Genomic DNA, 21,642 nt, shown 5'->3' on the forward strand with positions numbered 1-21,642 from the left:
AACTTCACACGAACAGGGACCCTGGGCCGGGATCGAACCCGGGTCCTCAGTGCCATGAGGCAGCAGAGCTAACCACTGCGCCACCGTACTGTGCTGCCCCATCATGGTCATCATCGACCTTTAATTCAAATTTCACCACCTGCCTTGGTGGGATTTGAGCTCGAATCCCCAGAGCATTATCCTGGGTCTGTGGATTACTAATCCAGTGACAGTATCACTACCAACTATCTCCCCCTTCCAAATTAAAAATAGAAACATTGAATTGACACTAACTAAGCATTTATTAGTTAGCTCACAGGGCACATTTGCATTATTGTTTTTCCGTTTTGTAGAATCCTTCTGAATATTACATAATAGTCCTCAGCGGAAGAAAGCCATGGTATTACAAATTGCAGTCTATAAAATTATTAGAGTTATCCACCAAACACAACATCTATTTAATCATGTTCATAAAGTAAACATAATAAACATTTGAGTCTTCATCTGGAGCAAAATACATTAGGAAAGTACTGTTAGTGTAACTGTCCCCTTAGTGCGCTTCAGAATACCAACAGCTTCTTCATGTGTTACACCCTCGAGGCTTTGCCCATTGACAGCAATTATTTGATCTCCACGTTTCAAATGTCCATCTTCAGCAGCTGCCCCCTAAAAGTTAGAATACCTTTAGATCAGAACAGGTTTACACTGACATGAAACTAATTTTGTAACTCACGAATCTCCGAACTGAAGTGTAATAATCTAGCAGATGAGAGAGATCAATGCTGCATTGAACTTAATTTTTTTGGTTACTGTAATTGATGGAAATGCCACAGTAACTTGTGCAGTTCCCACAATGTCTTTCAAAATTAAATTTCTGGAATACAGCTTGTTGCCACATGTAATTAAGAAACAAACTTTTGTTTGTTTCAGTGGGAAATCCCAGTGGCGGGACCAGACAATCTCGCTGCTGGCAACAACGGGTTGCTTCCGGGCCGAGAAACAAGCTGCGGGGAGGCCAGAGAATCCTGTTGTGGGTTTCATGGGTGCTCATCAGTACCATCCACCAAATAATTATTCATCATACCTGAGCTTGGCAGTGAACGTTGACATGATTGCACTGTCACATTCTATCTTCAGTTGCTCTCCAAGGCTATAGCTTCCACGATGGTTAACTGGATCGCCTGGCTGATTTACCTTCCCACCCACCTTTCCCTGCATAGTGCAGGAACTTTGAGATCAAGTGTAGTATTAAACACCACCCCGTTGAGATATAGTAACCCAGCCAATGGAACTTAATCAAGTGTGAAATATGAATACTTCTTGGGCAGCACGTGGAGCAGTGGTTAGCATTGCTGCCTAACGGCGCCGAGGTCCCAGGTTAGATCCCAGCTCTGGGTCCCTGTCTGTGTGGAGTTTGCAAATTCTCCGCGTGTTTGCGTGGGTTTTGCTCCCACAACTCAAAGATGTGCAGGGTAGGTGGATTGGCCATGGTAAATTGCCCCTTAATTGGAAAAAATGAATTGGGTACTCTAAATTTATTTATTTTTAAAATTAATACTTCTGGCATTATGGGCAGTAATTTATCTTAACACACCAGCACATAGTGGGGGTATTGTTGGCTGTGGGTCAGAGACCATGACAGTCGCATCCTGCTTCTGGATTTTTGATCAATTAGCAAAGACAGGTAGGATGACATGTTAATGCTGTCAAAGGAAGGCTTTCTAATTAATGGGACTTTGACAGGGGTCAGAATGGCTAAACTGTACATTCATTCCTGACGCTTCAGCAACCACAGGAATGAAAGGAGACCGGACTCTGATCTGGACGTCATGCTGCGGGATCGGAGTGATTGAAGTTGAGAACATGTTTTCCAAGGATGAGGTATAAAGGTCAGCCTCCCAAACAGGCAGGCATGGATAATAGTGGCCAATCAAGTGAGCAGCAGGAGTGTGGTCCCTTGAAACTGGAGACAGTGCCCCAAGAGATTCAAAAAGCTCAGGTGGTCAGGAAAGGTGCATGGCATCATTTATTCAGGTGCCCAAGTGTCACTTTCTCAGCATTTTCTTGCACTACTCTGCAGCTCCACTTATTCCTCGCTCCAGGTTGTGGCCGAACGGCCACCTAAGATAGGATTGGCCATGTTTAAGGACAAGCAGGCTGCAGCTCAAATAAACACTAATGAATAAACTTCAGCCCAGACTCTCCAAATACACAGGAAAAAGGCCACTTCTAGGCCATCCCAAGAACAACTGAACTATCCTGTCAATCACACTTGTTTACCAGACACAGTGGCACCTAAACTCCTTATTTGGAACGGCCTAACTGCCCCCAACACTTGCAGACGTGGCCACTGTCCACTCCAAAATCAATGTGGCAGCCCCTGATTGGTCTTGATCGATCAGGTGATCGAACCCTGATCAACTGATTGGCAATGACCCAGAGTCCGCCAAAAGGGACGCGAAATACAAGCAGGTTAAACGGTGCTGCACCACCTTAGAATCGCTCTCCGCAGCAGCAACGGAACAACGGTGACTTTGACCCGCCAACATGAGGAAGGCCATCACCTACCAACCAAAGGAAGACCAGAGCCAGGAACAGACCAGATCAAGGACTGGAGACTGAGGACTACAGGATGCAGCACACAGATAAAGGTTGGTAATGAAATAGTTAAGACAAGGTCTTGTATGAACCTGTAGTACTCTGTAGTATAACTTATGTTGATGGTGTGATTGTATAACCATAACATTGCATGAATGCGAATAAAAACGAATTTAAACAAGTAGACTTGCAAACGTTCGTCCACCGTATACGGGTTAAGACATACTGTGGTAGCAACAAGGTACCTCCTCACATCCCCATCTGAACAGCCAACACTGACATTCACCCATATCTTTGTGCCCTCTCACAACCATGCCTCCGTCACCTTCCACAAATGTTGTCTATATCACTCTTCTCCGAACAATGAAGTTCTCATACTTATTGTAGTGCGCACCTCCTGGGAGTGAAAGAAAACTGGGAGGGATGGGGGGCCGTCCCATGATAACAAGCTTTGTGGCCCCTGTTAATGTGTCCCTAGTTGGTCCACAGAGAAGGAGGCATTGCTCCAGGAAGCTGCAGATGTTGGCAATGATCTAGTTGAATGCCCGAGCCTCATGCAGCACTGGTGCTCACATATGTCAAGAGTGATGATCCTCTGCCTGTAGTGCCTGTGTTGCAACTCTGGTTCCTTTGGGCTGGAACTCAGTTATCTTCCCCTTTGTCCTGTCGAATGGCATGGAGCTGAGGAGAACGAACTGCTGATGCTGCTCCTGGTGGGTGCTAGTGTGTTGCTCCTTTTGTTCCTCAGAGGTCCAAGTAGCGACGCAAAAGCTGCTTCAATGCTGCAGTAAAGACTGACAGCAGGAACGTTTGAATCAAGGGGAGTGAAGTGACTTCCAAGAAGTCAAAGTCACCTGTCAACTACTGAAAGCACTTTCTCAAAAGTGCTATGAGCGCCAGCATCTCACATAGGCATGGCTGCTGCAGCTCTTCAGAATCACTGTCTGAAGTCTCCCAAGCATGTTAGCTCCACTGAAGAATCACTTGCCAGGTTGAGTCTGGCGAATTACACATACTTGGAAAACCTGTTGCTGGTTGTTAAAGTCAGAATGCTAGGTTAAATTCTCAGTTAATTGGCAATTGAAATTATTTGGCTGACAGCTCCACTGGGATTTCCTGCTTGCCTGCAAACCCGCTCAGGCCAAACACAGGAGTGGATGAGATCATGTTGAATTTCTGGCCTGATGTCACTTTTAAGAGGTTAACCCCCACCCCCCCCAAACCTACCTCTCGTTGGCAGTTGAAATCTTGACCTATGCCTCAGGTCCTCAGGTTAGTTTAATGATAAGCTAAAGTGCATTAACATGCCTCTGACACTGTACAAAGAGAGGCATTTGTAGTAATAGAGCTTCAAAATTCAGAATATCTTCACCGTCTGCTTACCTTTGCAAATACAGTCTTGACATAAATAGGCAGGTCTCCATGAGGGCTGCCATATCCACCAACAATGCTAAAACCCAGGCCATCAGCACCTCTGTCCAAAGTAATTGTTTTATATTGTGGAGGACTGAAGAATAATAGAAACAATGATGTTAAGTATTGCACATCATTCCCTCAGCCTGCTCCGCATCCCAACCTTGCAACCTTGTGTTCAGTTTCTTAAATATCAGGATTTTCTGGGCTTGGTGGGAAAGCTCCATGCTATAATCCAAATTAGACAACTAATAATCTTTATTATTGTCACAAGTTGGCTTACATTAACACTGCAATGAAATTACTGTGAGAATCACCGAGCGAGAATTCAGAATGTCCAATTCACCTAACAGCATGTCTTTCGGGACTCGTGGGAAGAAACCGGAGCACCCGAAGGAAACCCATGCAGTCACGGGGAGAACGTACAGGTTCAGCACAGATAATGACCCAAGCCGGGATTCAAACCTGGGACCCTGACACTGTGACGCAACAGTGTTAACCACTGTGCTACCGTGCAAAATACACATTGTCAAGGCTGAAGCTATCATCTTTGGTTCCTGGCACAAACCTAGGCCACCGTCTCCATCCTCTCACTAGGACAGGGGTTTACAAACTATGGGTTGAAGCTCCATTACAAGCGTAGGCAGAATGATTACATACAATTCCTAGCTCTGAGGTCCTAAAACCTTCAGAACAGTTGTGGAGAAAAAAAAACATAGGCCAAAAAAACCATTGGCTCCTGCTCACTGACTTCCCGTGCACCTGCTCATCGACTCCCCCTGCAGCTGCTCAACAATTCTCCCCCTCTCCTACAAACATAAGAGATAGAAGGAGTAGACTACACGGCATATCAAGCCTCCTCTGACATTCAATTATGGTTGATCTTGGGCTTCATAGAACACTGAACATAACAGCGCAGTACAGGTCCTGTAAAACCACTCTAAAGCCCATCTACACAATTCCCTTATCGTCCATATGTCTATCCAATGACCATTTGAATGCGTTTAGTGTTGGCGAGTCCACTACTGTTGCAGGCAGGGCATTCCATGCTCCTACTACTCTCTGAGTAAAGAATCTACTTCTGACATCTGTCCTATATCTATCTCCCCTCAATTTAACGCAGTAGCTGTTCCTTGAACATGCTCCACATTTCTATTTCAAGTCCATTTTCCTGCCAGTTCCTGAGACACCAAAAATCTATCTATCCCAGCTTTAAATGTATTCAATTTATCTGCCCCATTGCTCAACAACTCTTTCATCCCACCCCCTGCTCCCACTCTGGGGTGGTACCAATTTTCATGCATTAAAACGCGCTCACAGTGGGAAGAGATTTCAGAAACTGCGAGGCTGAACCAGACTGTTTGCAACTGTGTGTCAGAGCTGACACAAAACAAGCTTTCAAACACTTATCCACATCAGACTGTCTATGTACACCTCCATAACATCTCCCCACTGAGCATCAACATCAACTCTCTGCTACCGAAACTATCATCTACACCTTTGCTACCTCCAGACTTGACTATTTAAATGCACTCCTGATCGGCCTCCCAAACTTACCCTCTGTAAACTTGGTCACCAAAAACTCTGCATCCAGTGTCCTAATTCGCACCAAATCCCATTCACCCATTGCTCGCTGACCAACACTGGCTCGTGGTTAAGCAATGCCTTCATTTTAAAATTTTCAACTCTTTCTCTGTAATCTCCACCAGTTTTACAATCCTCAAAGATATCTGCATTCCTCTAAGTCTGGCCTAAGCTAGCACAATTTTAATCGTTGGTGGCTGTGACTTCAGGGGCGGGATTCTCCCCCCCCCCCCCCCCCCCCCCGGCCGGGTCGGAGAATCGGCGGGTGGGGGCGGCGTGAATCCCGACCCCGCCAGCTGCCGAATTCTCCGGCGCCGGAGATCCGGTGCGGGCGGGAATCGCGCCCCGCCGGTCGGCGGCCGCTCGCAGTGGCCCCCCTCCCCGGCGATTCTCCGACCCGCGATGGGCCAAAGTCACACTCGTTCTATGCAGGTCCTGCCGGCGTAAATTGGACTAGGTCCCTTACTGGCGGGACCTGGCAGCGCGGGGTGGACTCCGGGGTCCTGGGGGGGCGCAGGGCAATGTGGCCCCGGGGGGTGCCCCCACGGTGGCCTGGCCCGCGATCGGGGCCCACCGATCTGCGGGCAGGCCTGTGCCGTGGGGGCACTCTATTCCTACGCGGCGGCCGTGTAAGCCTCCGCGATGGCCGGTGCGAAGGTGAACCCCCCCCCCCCCCTCCCCACCGTGCATGTGCGGGGATGACGTCAGCAGCCGTGACGCTCCTGCGCATGTGCAGACCCGCGCAGACCGGTCGAGTCCCTTCGGCTCTGGCTGGCGCAGCGCCAAAGGCCTTCCACGCCGGCCGGCGGGGGGCAAACCACTCCGGCGCCGGCCTTGCCCCTGAAGGTGCGGAGGATTCTGCACCTTTGGGAAGGCCCGATGCTGGAGTGGTTCACGCCACTCCATCCCGCCGGACCCCCGCCACACCAGGTATGGTTGAATCCCGCCCCAGATGTCTAAGCCCAAAGCTCCAGAATACCCTCTCTAAACTTCTCCATTTCCATTTCCCCTTGAAGGCACTCCTTAAACTTGGCAGCTCTTTGACTAATACTTCCGTCATCTGCTCCACTATCTCTCTATATGGCTCAGGAACTTATTTTGCTTTAGAATGCCTCTGAGATGTACTTTTGGGCATTCCATTATGTTAAAGGTGCCAGAGAAATGCAAGTTGTCGGAAATTCTCGGAAGGTTCCAGAGGCAATGGCGTGGGAGCAGGAATAAATGCCAGAACAGGTGATTTGCGCTTACAACTGCAAATATAGGAATGGAATGAGGCACATACTGTTCAATGCAGTCTCTATTAAAAATCATATTACTTAATGTTGAAAGGACAATGTGATCTACACCAGCTCAATACTTTAGTTTTCTAACAACGCTTCTGCCATATATTGTGTGCAGTAAATACAAAATACTTACCCTAGGTCATCATGAAGGATGCTGCTTGCTGTCAGTCCTGAGAGAGAAAGTGTAGTTGCAGCAGTATGTTCCTGTTGCTGACTAGTTATCACACTAACATCACCACCTGCGACCACCTATAAACAAACATTACAGTGGATTTAGAAAGCATAGGGCGTCAGAGATGTTTAGCAGTGTAAAAGCCAAATAATGCAAGAAGATTTTGACAGATATAATTGAGTCAGAAATTAAGTAGATCAATCCACTAATCAAGATCGAAAAGAAAAAAAAGATTGTTGGCAAATACCCACTGAAGGACATAATGCCGACGTGGACATGTTAGGCGGGAAGGCCTCTTTCTGTGTTGTAAAAACTCTATGCTTTGTCATACCTGTAATTCTATATGACCTGAAGCACCCTTCAGTATGCTGACAGCCTGGGAATGAGTTAAATCCTCTGTAGGTTTTCCACAAATACTTACAATCCTGTCTCCAACCTATAATTAATAAAACATGATTAAAAATTAGTTGCTCTATCAGCTTGTTAACATACCTTTTGCTGGTATCTGATGAGCGTAAGGTTACAGACAGCTGACGTGAATTACATAATCAATTGCCCACAGACTAAGTTTAGCAACAACACAACTCTGTACGTACATATTTGGATGGATAGGTAATGGAATCAAGGGCTATGGGGATAAGGTGGGGAAGTGGAGTTGAGGAAGTTCAGATCAGGTATTGAATGGCGGAGCAGACTTAATAGGCCAAATGGCCTATTTCTGCTCCAAAGTCCTATGGTCTTACAAGATATTATTTTTTAATGTTCAAAGATTATGGACAGACCATTCATAGAACATAGAACAGTACAGCACAGAACAGGCCCTTCGGCCCTCGATGTTGTGCCGAGCAATGATCACCCTACTTAAACCCACGTAACCCGTATACCCGTAACCCAACAATCCCCCCATTAACCTTACACTACGGGCAATTTAGCATGGCCAATCTACCTAACCCGCACATCTTTGGACTGTGGGAGGAAACCGGAGCACCCGGAGGAAACCCACGCACACACAGGGAGGACGTGCAGACTCCACACAGACAGCGACCCAGCCGGGAACCGAACCTGGGACCCTGGAGCTGTGAAGCATTTATGCTAACCACCATGCTTTGATACTTTAATCCAGCTGGATAACATAACAAAAACAAAACAAAACAAACTTCAAATTACAGAAAAAGGCTTTAAATACACCCATTTGCACAATGAATAATGTTCAGCATAGAGCATGGAAAAAACACACAGAATTTGTATGTGGTGGTGTCATTCCTGAAGACAAGATAAGTAATTAATGGGAAAACAAGAGGAGAGATCAGAAGTAAACTCAGATGGAAAAAAAATCTACATTTAATACTGTGGTATTGTGACGCTTTAATAAGACCTTATCCTAATATTTATATAATTCTACATTATTGAGAATGACCCTTAGGTATTTCTTTATATTAAGTATTTATGATCGATGTTGATGTGAAAATAAGAAAAACAATATGCATGAAATGGAATTTTCTGAAATAGTTTTTAATAATTGAACAGTCAAAAATTGAACACGCAGACTTACCCGCAGCTTCTGGGTCTGGGCAGCTACTCCATTTGGCTGCATCATTGCAATGAAGATGGGGACATCTCCAAGGGGACTACCTACACCTCCTGCAATGCTGATTCCCAGTGAATCAATTGGCCCCTATTATCAACAACGCCCGACAAATTAATTTGGAGGAAATAAAAAGATTTACACCTTTTATATGTTTAAAAGGGGTCTTCACAATATTATCACATTGGACCGTTTGCCAACAATCACTTTTTCTCTCTTGATCCCTTGTGCCACACTCACCTGCTTTAATTTCTACTTCTACTATGACTATTGTCAAGCTCAGTACAAGTGTGACATTGGATATTGAATTGGATATATCATACTTTGAAAATGGCCTCTGAAAGCGGCTGAAACTTAACATGCGACAATGGACATTAAACTGTGAAATTCTGTGGCCATTATTTGGTTAAACATGGTCCTAAATATGGAACATTGCAGCTACCTGTGAAGATTAAACATCCCACAGTGTAAAGATCAACCAGCGTTTGATAAATATGTAATCTACAGATTGCTGGCCTCAGAGTACCAAATTGAACAAAGGAGACTATTTGAGCTCAAAGAAGAGCAAAAATACTGCATATGCTGGAAATCTGAAATAAAAACAGAAGTCATAGAGTCAAAATGTTAACTCTGTCTCTCCACAGATGTTGCCACACCTGTTGAGCTTTTCCAGCATTTTCTGGTTTTATTTCTTTATTTGAGCTCAAGTTGGGACAGAGAAAAGAGTGAATGACCATTGTCAATTGCTATTATATCATGGTACACTCATCTCCAGAAGAGGTAACCCTGCAGTCATGTGACTGAAACTACTTGTTAGGGACTGCAGTATAATACAACTTTAACAAAGCAAACCTGTGTGCGTGTGTGCGTGCGTGAGATAAACAACTGAAATACATAAGTAAGCGTCTGAAACAGCTGAACCATCAGAGCTGAAAAGTCTTCTAATGAAACCAAAGTACTGCTGTACTCTCTCTAGCTTCCAAGTCCACCTGTGAACCAACCGTCTGACTATTGATCTACAAAAGGCTTTGCAGCTTTGTGAGATGCCTTTGGGTGGAATTCACCAGCCCTTCCCGCCAGTGATCAATGGCAAGCTGTCTCCAAACATGCTGCCGGGTTTGGGGCCAGGGGGGAGGGGGGGGGGGGCTAGAAAATTCCACCCTTTGTTTCTAAAAGACCTTTAATTCAGTTAAAGTATCAATCAACTGGGAAGGCAAAAGGTCTGCATTACTATAAAGATTGTTATGAATTCCATTTTTACAATTAAAACTTTAACTTCATCTTGATCTAAATTTTGTGTGTGAGATAGTGTGAAAAACTAGTGATTGAGACATTGCATTCAAACATCCCAGGCAAATATGAAAAATTAGTAACCTCCTCATTTTTAAAAAGGCCTGCTGCTGGAATTTATTTTAAATTCGGAAAAAATCACCCTGAGGGTAAGGTAATACACAGCTTGTGTACAATATCCTGATTAAGGACTGGAAGAGAACACACAAATCCTCTCTGTAACACTATAATTACTTCTGCAATGAGGCACAAGGAAAACATATTAAGCGAAAGGAGATCAAGAGTGGCGTCCAAATGTCAGAGCTAAATTTTAAGGGAAGCCTTAAAAGGGAAGATACAGAGACGGCACAATTAATCCAGTCACTTTCCTGTGATCCCCTTCATGGTAGAAACAATCTTACATTCTATCACACCTAAATAGTTATTGGTACATTTTTGTAATTTATCAAATAAAGTGTTCACCCTGCTGATGCTACCATTCTACTTGCAAGTACCACTTGGTTGAGCTTATTAATGGGGGCAATCTAAAGTAGAACTCTAAAATTGGAAGAGATCTAACTTCAGTAGGATAAGAGAGGGTGAGCCAGGGAAAATAGACACAAAGATCAACAGCAAAACCTTCAACGGAACAATGGATAAGAAGAAACGCTTCAGTTACGGCTAAGTGCATTCCCACAAGAAGGTAAAGTAGGTGAAGGAAGTAGAGATTCTGATTAAATTTTTTTTAAAGTGCATGATGTATGTCAGGTAAATTCTTCAGGGGTGAACCAGGTCAAATGCAATAATTTGAAAGGAGAGGCGAAGAGGTAAATAAGACTAGCAAAGAAGGAATATGAGATTGGAATAGCAGTTAACATTAAAGGGAACCCAAAAATCTTCATGCAGCTGGAATTCAAACAGTAAGCAGGTAGAAAGTGGCTAGGTGGTACCTGGCCTGGGGCAGCGGGGGAGAGCGTCAAAGGGGGTGATTACATATGTAGAGGTTCAACGGAAGGTTAGAATAGTGAATGAGGAACGTCTGGTGGCGGCTATGAAGGAGTAAGTCGCACATTTGGTGGCTCCCACTCTGGTCGGACTTTTGGACCTTTCCCCGGATCTTTTTTTGGTTTTAGACGGTGAATTCGAAGGCTGAGTCAATTGGGCACCATTTCCACGTATTAGTTTATGGAGCGAAGAATCAGAAGTGCACGAAAAGACAGAAATAAAAAGTTAGCCAAGAGCTGTGTTTAAGCTGCAGCAGGAGATAGCATGGCCGAGGACCGGACTCCTGGGGTGGCGGCGCAGCGACCAATGGAGCAGTTGATGCAGGCCATCCAGGACGGCTTTGCCAAGAAGAAGCGGGAATGTTTGGACCCGACTAAAGAATCGATAGATCGGCTGGAGCACAGATTGGATGCCCAGGATCGGGCGATCCGGAAGCTTGAGAAGGCGCTGGCTGAGCAGGAGGAGCATCAAACAGCGGTGGAGCTGGAGGTGGGGATGCTTCTGGACCAGCAGAAAATGCTTCTGGAAAAGGTGGAGGACCTTGAGAATCGGTCCCGCCGGCAGAACTTAAGAATTGTTGGGCTTCTGGAGTGGCTGAGGGGGTGGAAACTGGGGCATACGTAGCAGGTATGTTCGAAAAACTGCTGGGGTGGGGGGGGGGGGGGCATTCCCCCGACTGTTGGAGGTGGACAGGGTGTATGGAGCGCTTACAAGGAAGCCGTGAGCAGGGAACCCTACAAGGGCAATGGTGGTGAGATTTCATAGGTTCTTGGACGAACGCGGAGCTGTAAGTGGGACATAAGAACATAAGAACTTGGAGCAGGAGTAGGCCATCTGGCCCCTCGAGCCTGCTCCGCCATTCAATGAGATCATGGCTGATCTTTTGTGGACTCAGCTCCACTTTCTGGCCCGAACACCATAACCCTTAATCCCTTTATTCTTCAAAAAGCTATCTATCTTTACCTTAAAAACATGTAATGAAGGAGCCTCAACTGCTTCACTGGGCAAGGAATTCCATAGATTCACAACCCTTTGGGTGAAGAAGTTCCTGCTGGTGTACCAGGACCTGAGCATGGTGGTGGCGAGGAGGATGGCAGGCTTTAACCAAGTCAAGTCAATCTTCTTCAAGAAACAGGTGAAGTTCCGACTGTTGTATCCGGCTCGTCTTTGGGTCACACATGAAGACCAGCATCATTATTTTAAGTCGCCCGAAGATGCGCTGGACTTTGCGAAAAGAAAAAGACTGGTGGGGGTCTGAGAACTCTCGAACTTTGAGGCAACTGGTTGGCCAAAAATGGGCGCTTTTTTTCTATTTTAAATTGGTTTTGCCTCCTCTTACCGTTTTGTTTTGGGTTTTGGAGTTCTGTTTAAGAGGGGAGGGGGAAAAGTTGATTTTCCGTTTTTGGGTTTTTTTGGTGGAGTTTCGGCGGCTGGTGCTTTTTTTTTCTTGCTGTTGGGTGTTTGTCTGGGGATTGTTAGATGAGGGAATTTGTTTGTATAAGCAGGGGAGGGGATCGAGGGAACAATAGGTGGGAGACATCTTGGCGCCGGGGGCTATCAAGCTAGCTGGGTGAGCTAGCTCACAGAAGCACAGTGGGGGGGTGTGCATATGTTTAGTTTACTGGATGGGTTAGCATTTTAGAGTAGTGTTGCTGGGGGGGGGGGGGGGGGGGGGGGAGATTGGTTCTGCTGATGAGGGAGGGACTTCGGTGGAGTGATAGTGATGAAGTCGGGGGTGGGAGCCACCATAGGGCGGGCCGGAGGAGGTGCGGCAGAGGGGCTGGAGACGGGCCCAAGAAAGGGGATGGCTGATCGGCAGGGGAGGGGGGGCACTTTTCCCCCCCAACTAGGCTGATCACCTGGAATGTTCGAGGGCTAGAGGAAACATTTACACTGGCTGGGGAAATTAATTTTGATATCTACAGGTACGGGACTTCTGCGGAGGCAGGTAGCAACCTTCCCACTCCTGCCGCTAAGGGGGATTCAGGATAGGGTGGTTTCTAGAGGATGGATAGGAGAGGGGAGCATTTTGGACATATATAGGGAGCTTATTGGATCGGAGGAAATGCAGAGCGAGGAGCCGAAGCAAAAGTGGGAGGAGGAGCTGGGGGGTGGGTGGGGAAGGGAAAGAGAGATAAAGGAGGGCCTTTGGGCGACTGCAACATGTGCCAGGCTCAGCCTGATCCAATTTAAGATGGTTTACCGGGCTCACATGACAGTGGGCTGGATGAGTAGATTCTTTGGGGTGGAAGACAGGTGTGCAAAATGTGCGGGGGTGGGGGGAGCGAACCATGTCCACATGCTCTGGGAATGTCTAAAGCGGAGAGGATTTTGGCAGGGGTTTACCGACATCATGTCCAAGGTATTAAATACAAGGGTGGCACTTGGCTCAATTTTCCCAGTCTATCCTAGATAGGAAGGAGATACCAGAGGGTGGATAAGTGACAAATGTGACATGCTTGTTCAAGAAAGCGTTTAAGAATATTCCAAGTAGCTATAGACCAGTCAGTTTAATATCAGTGGCAGGTCAGGTTTTAGAAATAATAATCACACAAAAAGAAAATCAAAGGCACTTTGAAAGGTTTCAGTTAATTAAGTAGAGCCTGTACAGATTTCAATATAAAAGATTGTCTTTGACAAATCTAGCTGATTTTTTGATGAAGTAATTGAAGACGATGATGAAGGGAAAATAGTAGATGCTGTCTGTATGGATTTTAAGAAAGCATTTGACAAAGTACCACATAAAACTCTGGTTAACAGAGCTTAGACTCATGGATGTAGAGGGTTGGTGCCAAAGAAACAATTGGCTTAAGGACAGAAAACAGTGAGTTGTGATGGCTGGCTATTTTTTCAGGCCAGTAGACGGCAGTGTTCCCCAAGTGTCACTGTCAGGATTATTGCTTTTTGTTAGAATCCCTATAGTGCAGAAGGAGGACATTCAGCCCATCGGGTCTGCACTGACCCCTCTAATGAGCACTCCACCCACGTAACCTGGAAAGTAAAAATGGGAAAATAGGTCATTCGAAACATGGAAGTCTGGCAAAACCTGACCCGAGGGTACATGAGAAAATACAGGCAAAAATCCCACAAAGGGTTAACAGCAGCAGCAAAAGAAGGTTTTGAAATGCAGATAGCCTTTATCAAACAGGCGTTAAGAAAACAGCGTGAGACTGCTCAAGCTGTAAAACTGATGCCTGTCTTTCAAGCTAACTTTTAGTTACATGGAGAGAAATAATATTTTGCACCTTCTTTGAAGTTAATTATTTTAGTAAGCAGTTATTAAAGAATTGCCAAGATCTTCAGTTGAACTGGGTGACAAATCTTTAGGTGTGAAATCTTGCTGACACCAGTTGAATATGGGAAGCCGGAGACGACGTGTCCACGAGAGCACAGGCTAACACCAAATCCGGGTCAGAGTTCTGACAATCTAAGGGCACTATTTGGTAATAAAGCAACTTTAGAAGTGACAGGAACCAGATGTAACACCCCTCTAAGATCAAAGCACTTTTGAACATTATAAGGGAAAAAATGTAATCAGAGTTCGATGAACTAAAGTCATGCTCAACATGAATACATAGTCATATTAGAAGTAATTAAGATTAAAGGTACATTGAACAATCAAGAGCAAAACAAAGTTACTTTATGATAATGTCATATAAAGGTAATAACTGCTAGAAGGGAAATATAAACCCTAAATCGGTAACAGCCAGCAGAATCAGCTCTCATAGATGCCCTCGGTCATGGGAAGGATAGAACACAGAAACTGAGCAGAACAGCAAATCCATCAGGAGAAAACCAAAAGATAAAGAAGAGAGATTGTCAAGGTAGACCTGAAGGTCTTTTCAACCAACCAGGAGAAACCGGAAGATCTTTTTACTTTTTTGTAAAGACAGTGATTTTATCTTTTAAAAGAACAAAATTTAATAAAATAACTTAAATTTTTTAACCTGAAACAGTGGTTATTACAAAGTCTACTTTACTTACTTAGCAACGTGGGACCCAGACTACTAAGTGGTAAGTAGATGAAATCTTTGATGAAGATATGGGTTGTACCGGGGGATAGCTTGAAAACATAGATTGACCCGAATAGCACCCACCTAAGTCTGCATAGGAGTCAGGGAGTGAGAATCCCTGTTCATCATTTCAAATGTCTTATTGGTTTAGGGGAAATTCTAAGAATAGTGATGAGTTTTTTACTTCACACTCCACCCAATCGCTGCAACCCCATTACCCAACCCACACATCCCTAGACAGCATGGGGCAATTTATCATGGCCAATCCACCTACACTACATCTTTGGACTATAGGACGAAACCCAAGCACCCGGAGGAAACACACACAGGCATGGAGAGAACGTACAAACTTCAGACAGTGACCCAAGGCTAAAATTGAACCCAGGTTCCTCGCACTGAGACACAGAGTGAAAACCACTGTGCCACCATGCCACCCCAGTATGACCTGGATATTGTAATACAGAGTAGAATTCTAAAACTTTTCAACAATACAAAACTTGGATGTTTGGCAAACAAGAAGGATGATACGAATGAACTGCAACAGGACACAGATGGGCTCATAGAGTGGGCAGTCAAGTGGCAGTAGAATTTAATAAACCTAAGTGTGAGGTGATATATTTTGGCAGAATTGGCAGAAGTAAGTCAGAGACAACATAGGCTTATAGACACATTTCCGAAGAATGGATAGATCGCTGAAGGTAGCAGGGTTCATTGAGAGAATCGTTTGCAAAACATATGGGATCTTGGGCTTCATAAGTAAAGATATTGAGTATGCAGGCAGGTAACTCATACTGACACTTTCTAAAGCTCTGGGTCGGCCATAACTAGAGTACTGTGACCAGTTCTAGTCACTGCACTTTAGGAATGATGCAAGGTTCCTTCAGGAGGTTGCAGAAGTGAGTTAGCAGACCTGTTCCAGGAATGAGGGATTTTTGCTACAAGGTTAGGTTAGAGAAGCTGGAGTTGTTCTCCTTGGAGCAAAGGAGATTGAGGGTGATGTTTTAGAGGTGTACAACAATATGACAGATTTGGATAAGGAAGTGAAAGAAGCACTGTTACCATTAGCAGATAGCATGAAGACTAGGGGACACAGACTTATGGTATTGGGTTAGGGATATAAGTGAGATGTGATGAAGGACATCTTACTCAGTGAGTGGAAATGACCTGAAACCTGCAACCTGTGAGGGTGATGGAAACAGGGACAACAGTTTCAAAAAAGAAACTGGATCACCGCATGCGCGGCTGACGTCACTTAGGCGCCGCCGCGGCGTCATTCTCGGCGCTCAGCCTTGATGCAAGCGTCAAGGCCCGGTGGCCGAGAGTTACGGAGCGCCGCTCCTAGCCCCCCGGGTGGGGGTGAATAAGGTACGAGGAGCGGCCTCCGAGGCCGTCGTAAAACTCGGCCGAGTACACAATGGCCTTCCCGATTCATCGCAGGGGTGAAGAATTCCGCCCATTGTTTCAGATCTGTAGCTGTGCTGGTTAAAGTTCACAGACTTGAAAGGTGATTTCTGCTTTATTTTCCACGGATGCTACTGATGCTCAGTGTTTATAACACTTTCTGCTTTTAGTCACTAAACAGATTATCTGGTCATTATCTCGTGCTTCTTTGATGTGTGCAAATTGTTTCTGGGTTTCCTGAAGTGACTACATTTCGAAAATGTCAATGGCTGCAAGTCACTTTGGGATATTTTGAAGCTGTGATAGCCATTCTGTAAATTCACAACTTTATGCCTTCCTAAATAAAAACTAATTGACTATCAAATTTATATTGGTCAATTACAGTGCAGTACATTTTCAAGTCAATTCTCAATTTTGGCACACCTATTCACCCCCATCAGAAACAATAGTTAAGCACTTTTTTAAAGTGAGATCTTGAACTCTTAACTGCAGTTTACTGTGAAGACACCAAATTACTACTCACCTTATTAAACTCTACTGTTCTGAGCCCTTGAATCTCTGTCCCTTTATGAAATAATAAAAAGAAAGCAGATTGTGAACAAACTTTGTTTTGAAATCATAAGTTTTAATTATGACTAATTCATCAGTAGAACAGATGCAGGATTATTCAATTTACATGCTTCTATATTTCAAGGATTAGATTATTAAATTGTTTGATAACTACACTGAAGGTTACAAATGCAGTGGCCCTTCCAGACTAAGGAAAGTGTGCAAATATGAACACTTACAGGTTCTCCACTTCCTAACTCCTGCGCAATGATTGGTCTGCCTGACCCACTTGGAAAATCGAACAGAATCAAACAGTAAAGAGGAAGGCACGATAATCTACTCTGAGGTATGAGATTGCAATTAACGCCAAATCTGGAATGATTAGCACTGGACAGTGCCAATGTTTTGGCCAAAGCAATGTCTTGTGGAAAAGTTATGATGCAATCTGGTTCTATTCAACTGTGCCGAAAAGTTAACCAAGTGCATGCTATTTCTGCAAACGGAAAACATTGTGAGTCCACCTCGGCACCATTGCCAGCAAAGACAGAGAATTTAGCAGGCAGCCAAATCTCCATTCACTGCAGCGGGTACGGAGAATCCCGCCGGTGTGACAAACGGAGAATCAAAGTCAAGATTTAAAATTGCATCTGGACAAAAAAACAAATAGAATTAGGATCATCATCACTCCTAATTAGAATCCTGGGAATAACTAAAAATACACAAATTATTGCTCAACAAAAACCATTAGATTGTTCGATCTCTAGACATTTGAACAAATATTGGGTTCTTCTGGGAGACAACAGTTAAACAAACACATTTCTTAATACCCCAATGTATAGAAAATAAATCTCTGAATAAGTTATTAGTTTCTGATCATGAACCAGTAACTGATTAAAGAATTTAGCTAATATATTGTCTACTTATAATAGAGTGGACCCAAAGTTCTGATACCCAATATGTGTTGCATTTACCAACCATTGGATACAGGAAAAATTCCTGCTCTGTCGAATAGCAATTTAAAGGCTACTGGAGTTCTGGCAAAGGTGTAATATTGCTTGCAAACTAGTTTTTGACAGTATGGAAGAGCTAATTACACCACCTTTGCATTTCTGGTGCCTTTATGTACCAGCTGGATTTACTGGAGTGCAGAAGCCTATCACAATGGAATCCTTCCCTGTGCTTCCAGACAAGGTACTTGTAAAACCATCCAAAGACTAATTACTATCTCCGGTAAAGTGTTAAGGTCCAGGGTTTAGAGAACCCCAAAGTGTATCATGGAGACCCTTTTAACACAGAGATCAGGTTTAAATTCTCTAATGAGAGCAGTCATCCCTTTGAAATCACCCAGCAGGGTAGCATGGTGGTTTGCATAAATGCTTCACAGCTCCAGGGTCCCAGGTTCGATTCCCGGCTGGGTCACTGTCTGTGTGGAGTCTGCACGTCCTCCCCGTGTGCGTGGGTTTCCTCCGGGTGCTCCGGTTTCCTCCCACAGTCCAAAGATGTGCGGGTTAGGTGGATTGGCCATGCTAAATTGTCCGTAGTGTCCTAATAAAAAAAGTAAGGTTAAGGGGGGGGTTGTTGGGTTACGGGTATAGGGTGGATACGTGGGTTGAGTAGGGTGATCATGGCTCGGCACAACATTGAGGGCCGAAGGGCCTGTTCTGTGCTGTACTGTTCTATGATTCTATGAAATGAACACTTTTCAGCTTGTATAGAGATCCATGCACATCTGCTGGCTCTCACTGCAGCTCTTCTCTCTGAAAACCAAACTAAAAACTCCTCTGTAGCAGCCTGCCCAAAAACAAAAGTAAAGCAGACAGACAGCCCAGTTCCACCCACACTCTAACATCACTGATAAACACCCATTTCTTAAAGGTACTCTCACATGACACCTCCCCCAAGAAAAAAAGAATAAACCATCAACTTCAAGATGGTTTCATTTTTCACTTTCCTTTAAGAAATATGGACAGTGAATATACATTTCTATTTTAACAAATCAAAACATGCAAACATTTATAACAGTCGTTTTTCTTTTTTTTCCTCCACCGAACCTGCTTCTGTTCATCACATTCGTGATAAAGCATCGGCTATCGTGTTTTCTCGTCATGCCGCATGTACTATTTTTAAATGATATGGCTGTAACAATAAACTCAATCGAAACAGTCTTGCATTGTTATTCCGGAATCGCTCCAAAAACAGATTATGATCTGTATATATAATGGTGTCAGATGGATGGCTGGTCACATAAATGTCAAAATGTTGCAAAGCCAGCACCAAACTCAAAGTCTCCTTCTCAATCGTTGAATACTTTTTCTGGTGAGAATTCAATTTCTTTGAAAAATAGCCAATAGGCCTCTCTAATCCTTCATCACCGTCTTGTAGAAGCACTGCACCTACGCCCACATCACTCGCATCAACAGCCACTTTGAATGGTTTGGTATAATTTGGGATGGCTAACACAGGAGCAGTGGTCAACACAGCCTTCAGGCAGTCAAATGCCTGTTGACACTCCACTGTCCACTTAAATTTGCTATGCTTCTTTAGCAAGTCCGTCAGTGGAGCAATCACACTGCTAAAATTTGGCACAAATTTCCAGTAGAATCCACTAATGCCAAGAAATTGCATTATTTCCCTTTGTGTCGAGGGTATTGGAAACTCCCCAATAACTTTTGTTTTCACATCCCGTGGGACCATTCGACCCTGTCCGATTGTTTGGCCAAGGAAAGTGACTTGGGCTTTTCCAAATTCACTTTTAGTTAGGTTTACCACCAAACCCGCCTCCTGAAGTTGATCGAATAACTCCATCAGATGTTTTAAATGTTCTTTCCATTTCTGGCTGAAAATTACCAGATCATCGATGTATACTACACAATTGGGTAATCCTGAAACGACTTTCTTCGTTAACCGTTGAAATGTGGCTGGGGCATTTTTCATGCCAAATGGCATTGCTTTGAATTGATATATACCATCTGGAGTCACAAAAGCAGAAATCTCCTTCGCCCTGATAAATGTACCTGCCAGTAACCTTTAAGTAAATCCAGTTTGGAAATAAAAGCTGATTGTCCCACTTTCTCAATGCAATCCTCTAAACGTGGGATAGGATAACTGCAAAGGTAACTGCATTAACCTTTCTATAGGCCACACACAACCGTTGGGTACCGTGCGGTTTTGGTACCATCACTATGGGTGAGCTCCATTGGCTGCAACCCACTTCAATTATGCCATTTCTAAGTATACTTTCAATCTCTTTGTTAACCTGTGCCAATATTAGGGGCCTCACGGTAGCATGGTGGTTAGCATCAATGCTTCACAGCTCCAGGGTCCCAGGTTCGATTCCCGGCTGGGTCACTGTCTGTGTGGAGTCTGCACGTCCTCCCTGTGTGTGCGTGGGTTTCCTCCGGGTGCTCCGGTTTCCTCCCACAGTCCAAAGATGTGCGGGTTAGGTGGATTGGCCATGCTAAATTGCCCGTAGTGTAAGGTTAATGGGGGGATTGTTGGGTTACGGGTATACAGGTTACGTGGGTTTAAGTAGGGTGATCATTGCTCGGCACAACATCGAGGGCCGAAGGGCCTGTTCTGTGCTGTACTGTTCTATGTTCTAATATTAAAGGGTTAAGTCTATATGGATGTTGTTTGATTGGAACAGCATTTCCCACATCTACATCATGAAGAGCCATTTTAGTACTTCCCAATTTATCTCCACAAACTTGCCCATGTGATATACATAGACATAGAATTTACAGTGCAGAAGGAGGCCATTCGGCCCATCGAGTCTGCACTGGCTCTTGGAAAGAGCATCCTACCCAAGGTCAACACCTTCACCCCATCCCCATAACCCAGTAACCCCACCCAACACTAAGGGCAATTTTGGACACTAAGGGCAATTTATCATGGCCAATCCACCTAACCTGCACATCTTTGGACTGTGGGAGGAAACCGGAGCACCCGGAGGAAACCCACGCACACACGGGGAGGATGTGCAGACTCCGCACAGACAGTGACCCAAGCCGGGAATCGAACCTGGGACCCTGGAGCTGTGAAGCGATTGTGCTATCCACAATGCTACCGTGCTGCCTTTAACTCTTTCACGTCAGTTCGTTTTTCCTCTGAAAGGTAACTCAACAATTCATCCCAATTTTTAAGAACATCCTCGTTTTCCAATTTAATTTGAGGTATGTCAAATTCAAAGTCATCTGGATTTGGTTCGTCACTTTGAGTGAGAATCATTAAAACCTCACCCATTTGCTCTCCTTCCCTTTCAAAGTACCGTTTAAGCATATTCACATGATACACTCGGTGACTTTTCCTTCTATCTGGCGCTCTTACCACATAATTCACCTCACTTAATTTCCTTTCAATCTGATAAGGTCCACAAAACCTTGCTTTTAAAAGTTCACCTACCATTGATAACAATACTAAAATTTTATCTCCACTGGCTAAACTACGAACTTTGGATTTCTTGTCTGCTACCCGTTTCAACACGTTGTGCAATTTTTAAATGTTGTCTAGCCAATTCACTTGCTCTATTTAATCGTTCCCTAAAATTTGACATGTAATCCAATAATGTATGTTCCGATTTCTCACTCACCAATTTATTCCTGAGCTATCCATAACTGCTTTGAATAACCTCGAGATAAAATTTGAGCCTTGATCTGATTGTATTTCTGTGGGTCATCCATATCGTGTAAAGAATTTAAGTAACTCCTCCACAATCATTTTAGCTGTAATATTGCATACTGGAATGGCCTCTGGAAACCTAGTAGGCACATCCATTATAGTCAAAAGATATTG

General features: G+C 44.4%; 1 protein-coding gene across 12 annotated transcripts in view; it reads right to left on the bottom strand.

The window, feature by feature from the left end:
- Positions 1-262: 262 nt before the first annotated feature.
- LOC119970168 (multiple PDZ domain protein) overlaps positions 263-21,642 on the bottom strand; it is a 416,554-nt gene continuing 395,174 nt past the window's right edge. For 11 of the 12 annotated variants that reach the window (XM_038804325.1, XM_038804326.1, XM_038804336.1 and 8 more), the window contains 6 exons: positions 16,826-16,866; positions 8,582-8,704; positions 7,361-7,465; positions 6,991-7,106; positions 3,961-4,084; positions 263-645 (listed from right to left, as the gene is read on the bottom strand). In XM_038804325.1, the coding sequence (XP_038660253.1) occupies positions 499-645; positions 3,961-4,084; positions 6,991-7,106; positions 7,361-7,465; positions 8,582-8,704; positions 16,826-16,866 (656 nt within the window). In that variant the 3' untranslated portion in view covers positions 263-498. The remainder of the gene's footprint in view (positions 646-3,960; positions 4,085-6,990; positions 7,107-7,360; positions 7,466-8,581; positions 8,705-16,825; positions 16,867-21,642) is intronic. The other variant, XM_038804333.1, reaches the window with a different exon arrangement.

This window comes from Scyliorhinus canicula, chromosome 8 (assembly GCF_902713615.1).
Source record: "Scyliorhinus canicula chromosome 8, sScyCan1.1, whole genome shotgun sequence".
Classification (NCBI taxonomy): Eukaryota; Metazoa; Chordata; class Chondrichthyes; order Carcharhiniformes; family Scyliorhinidae; genus Scyliorhinus; species Scyliorhinus canicula.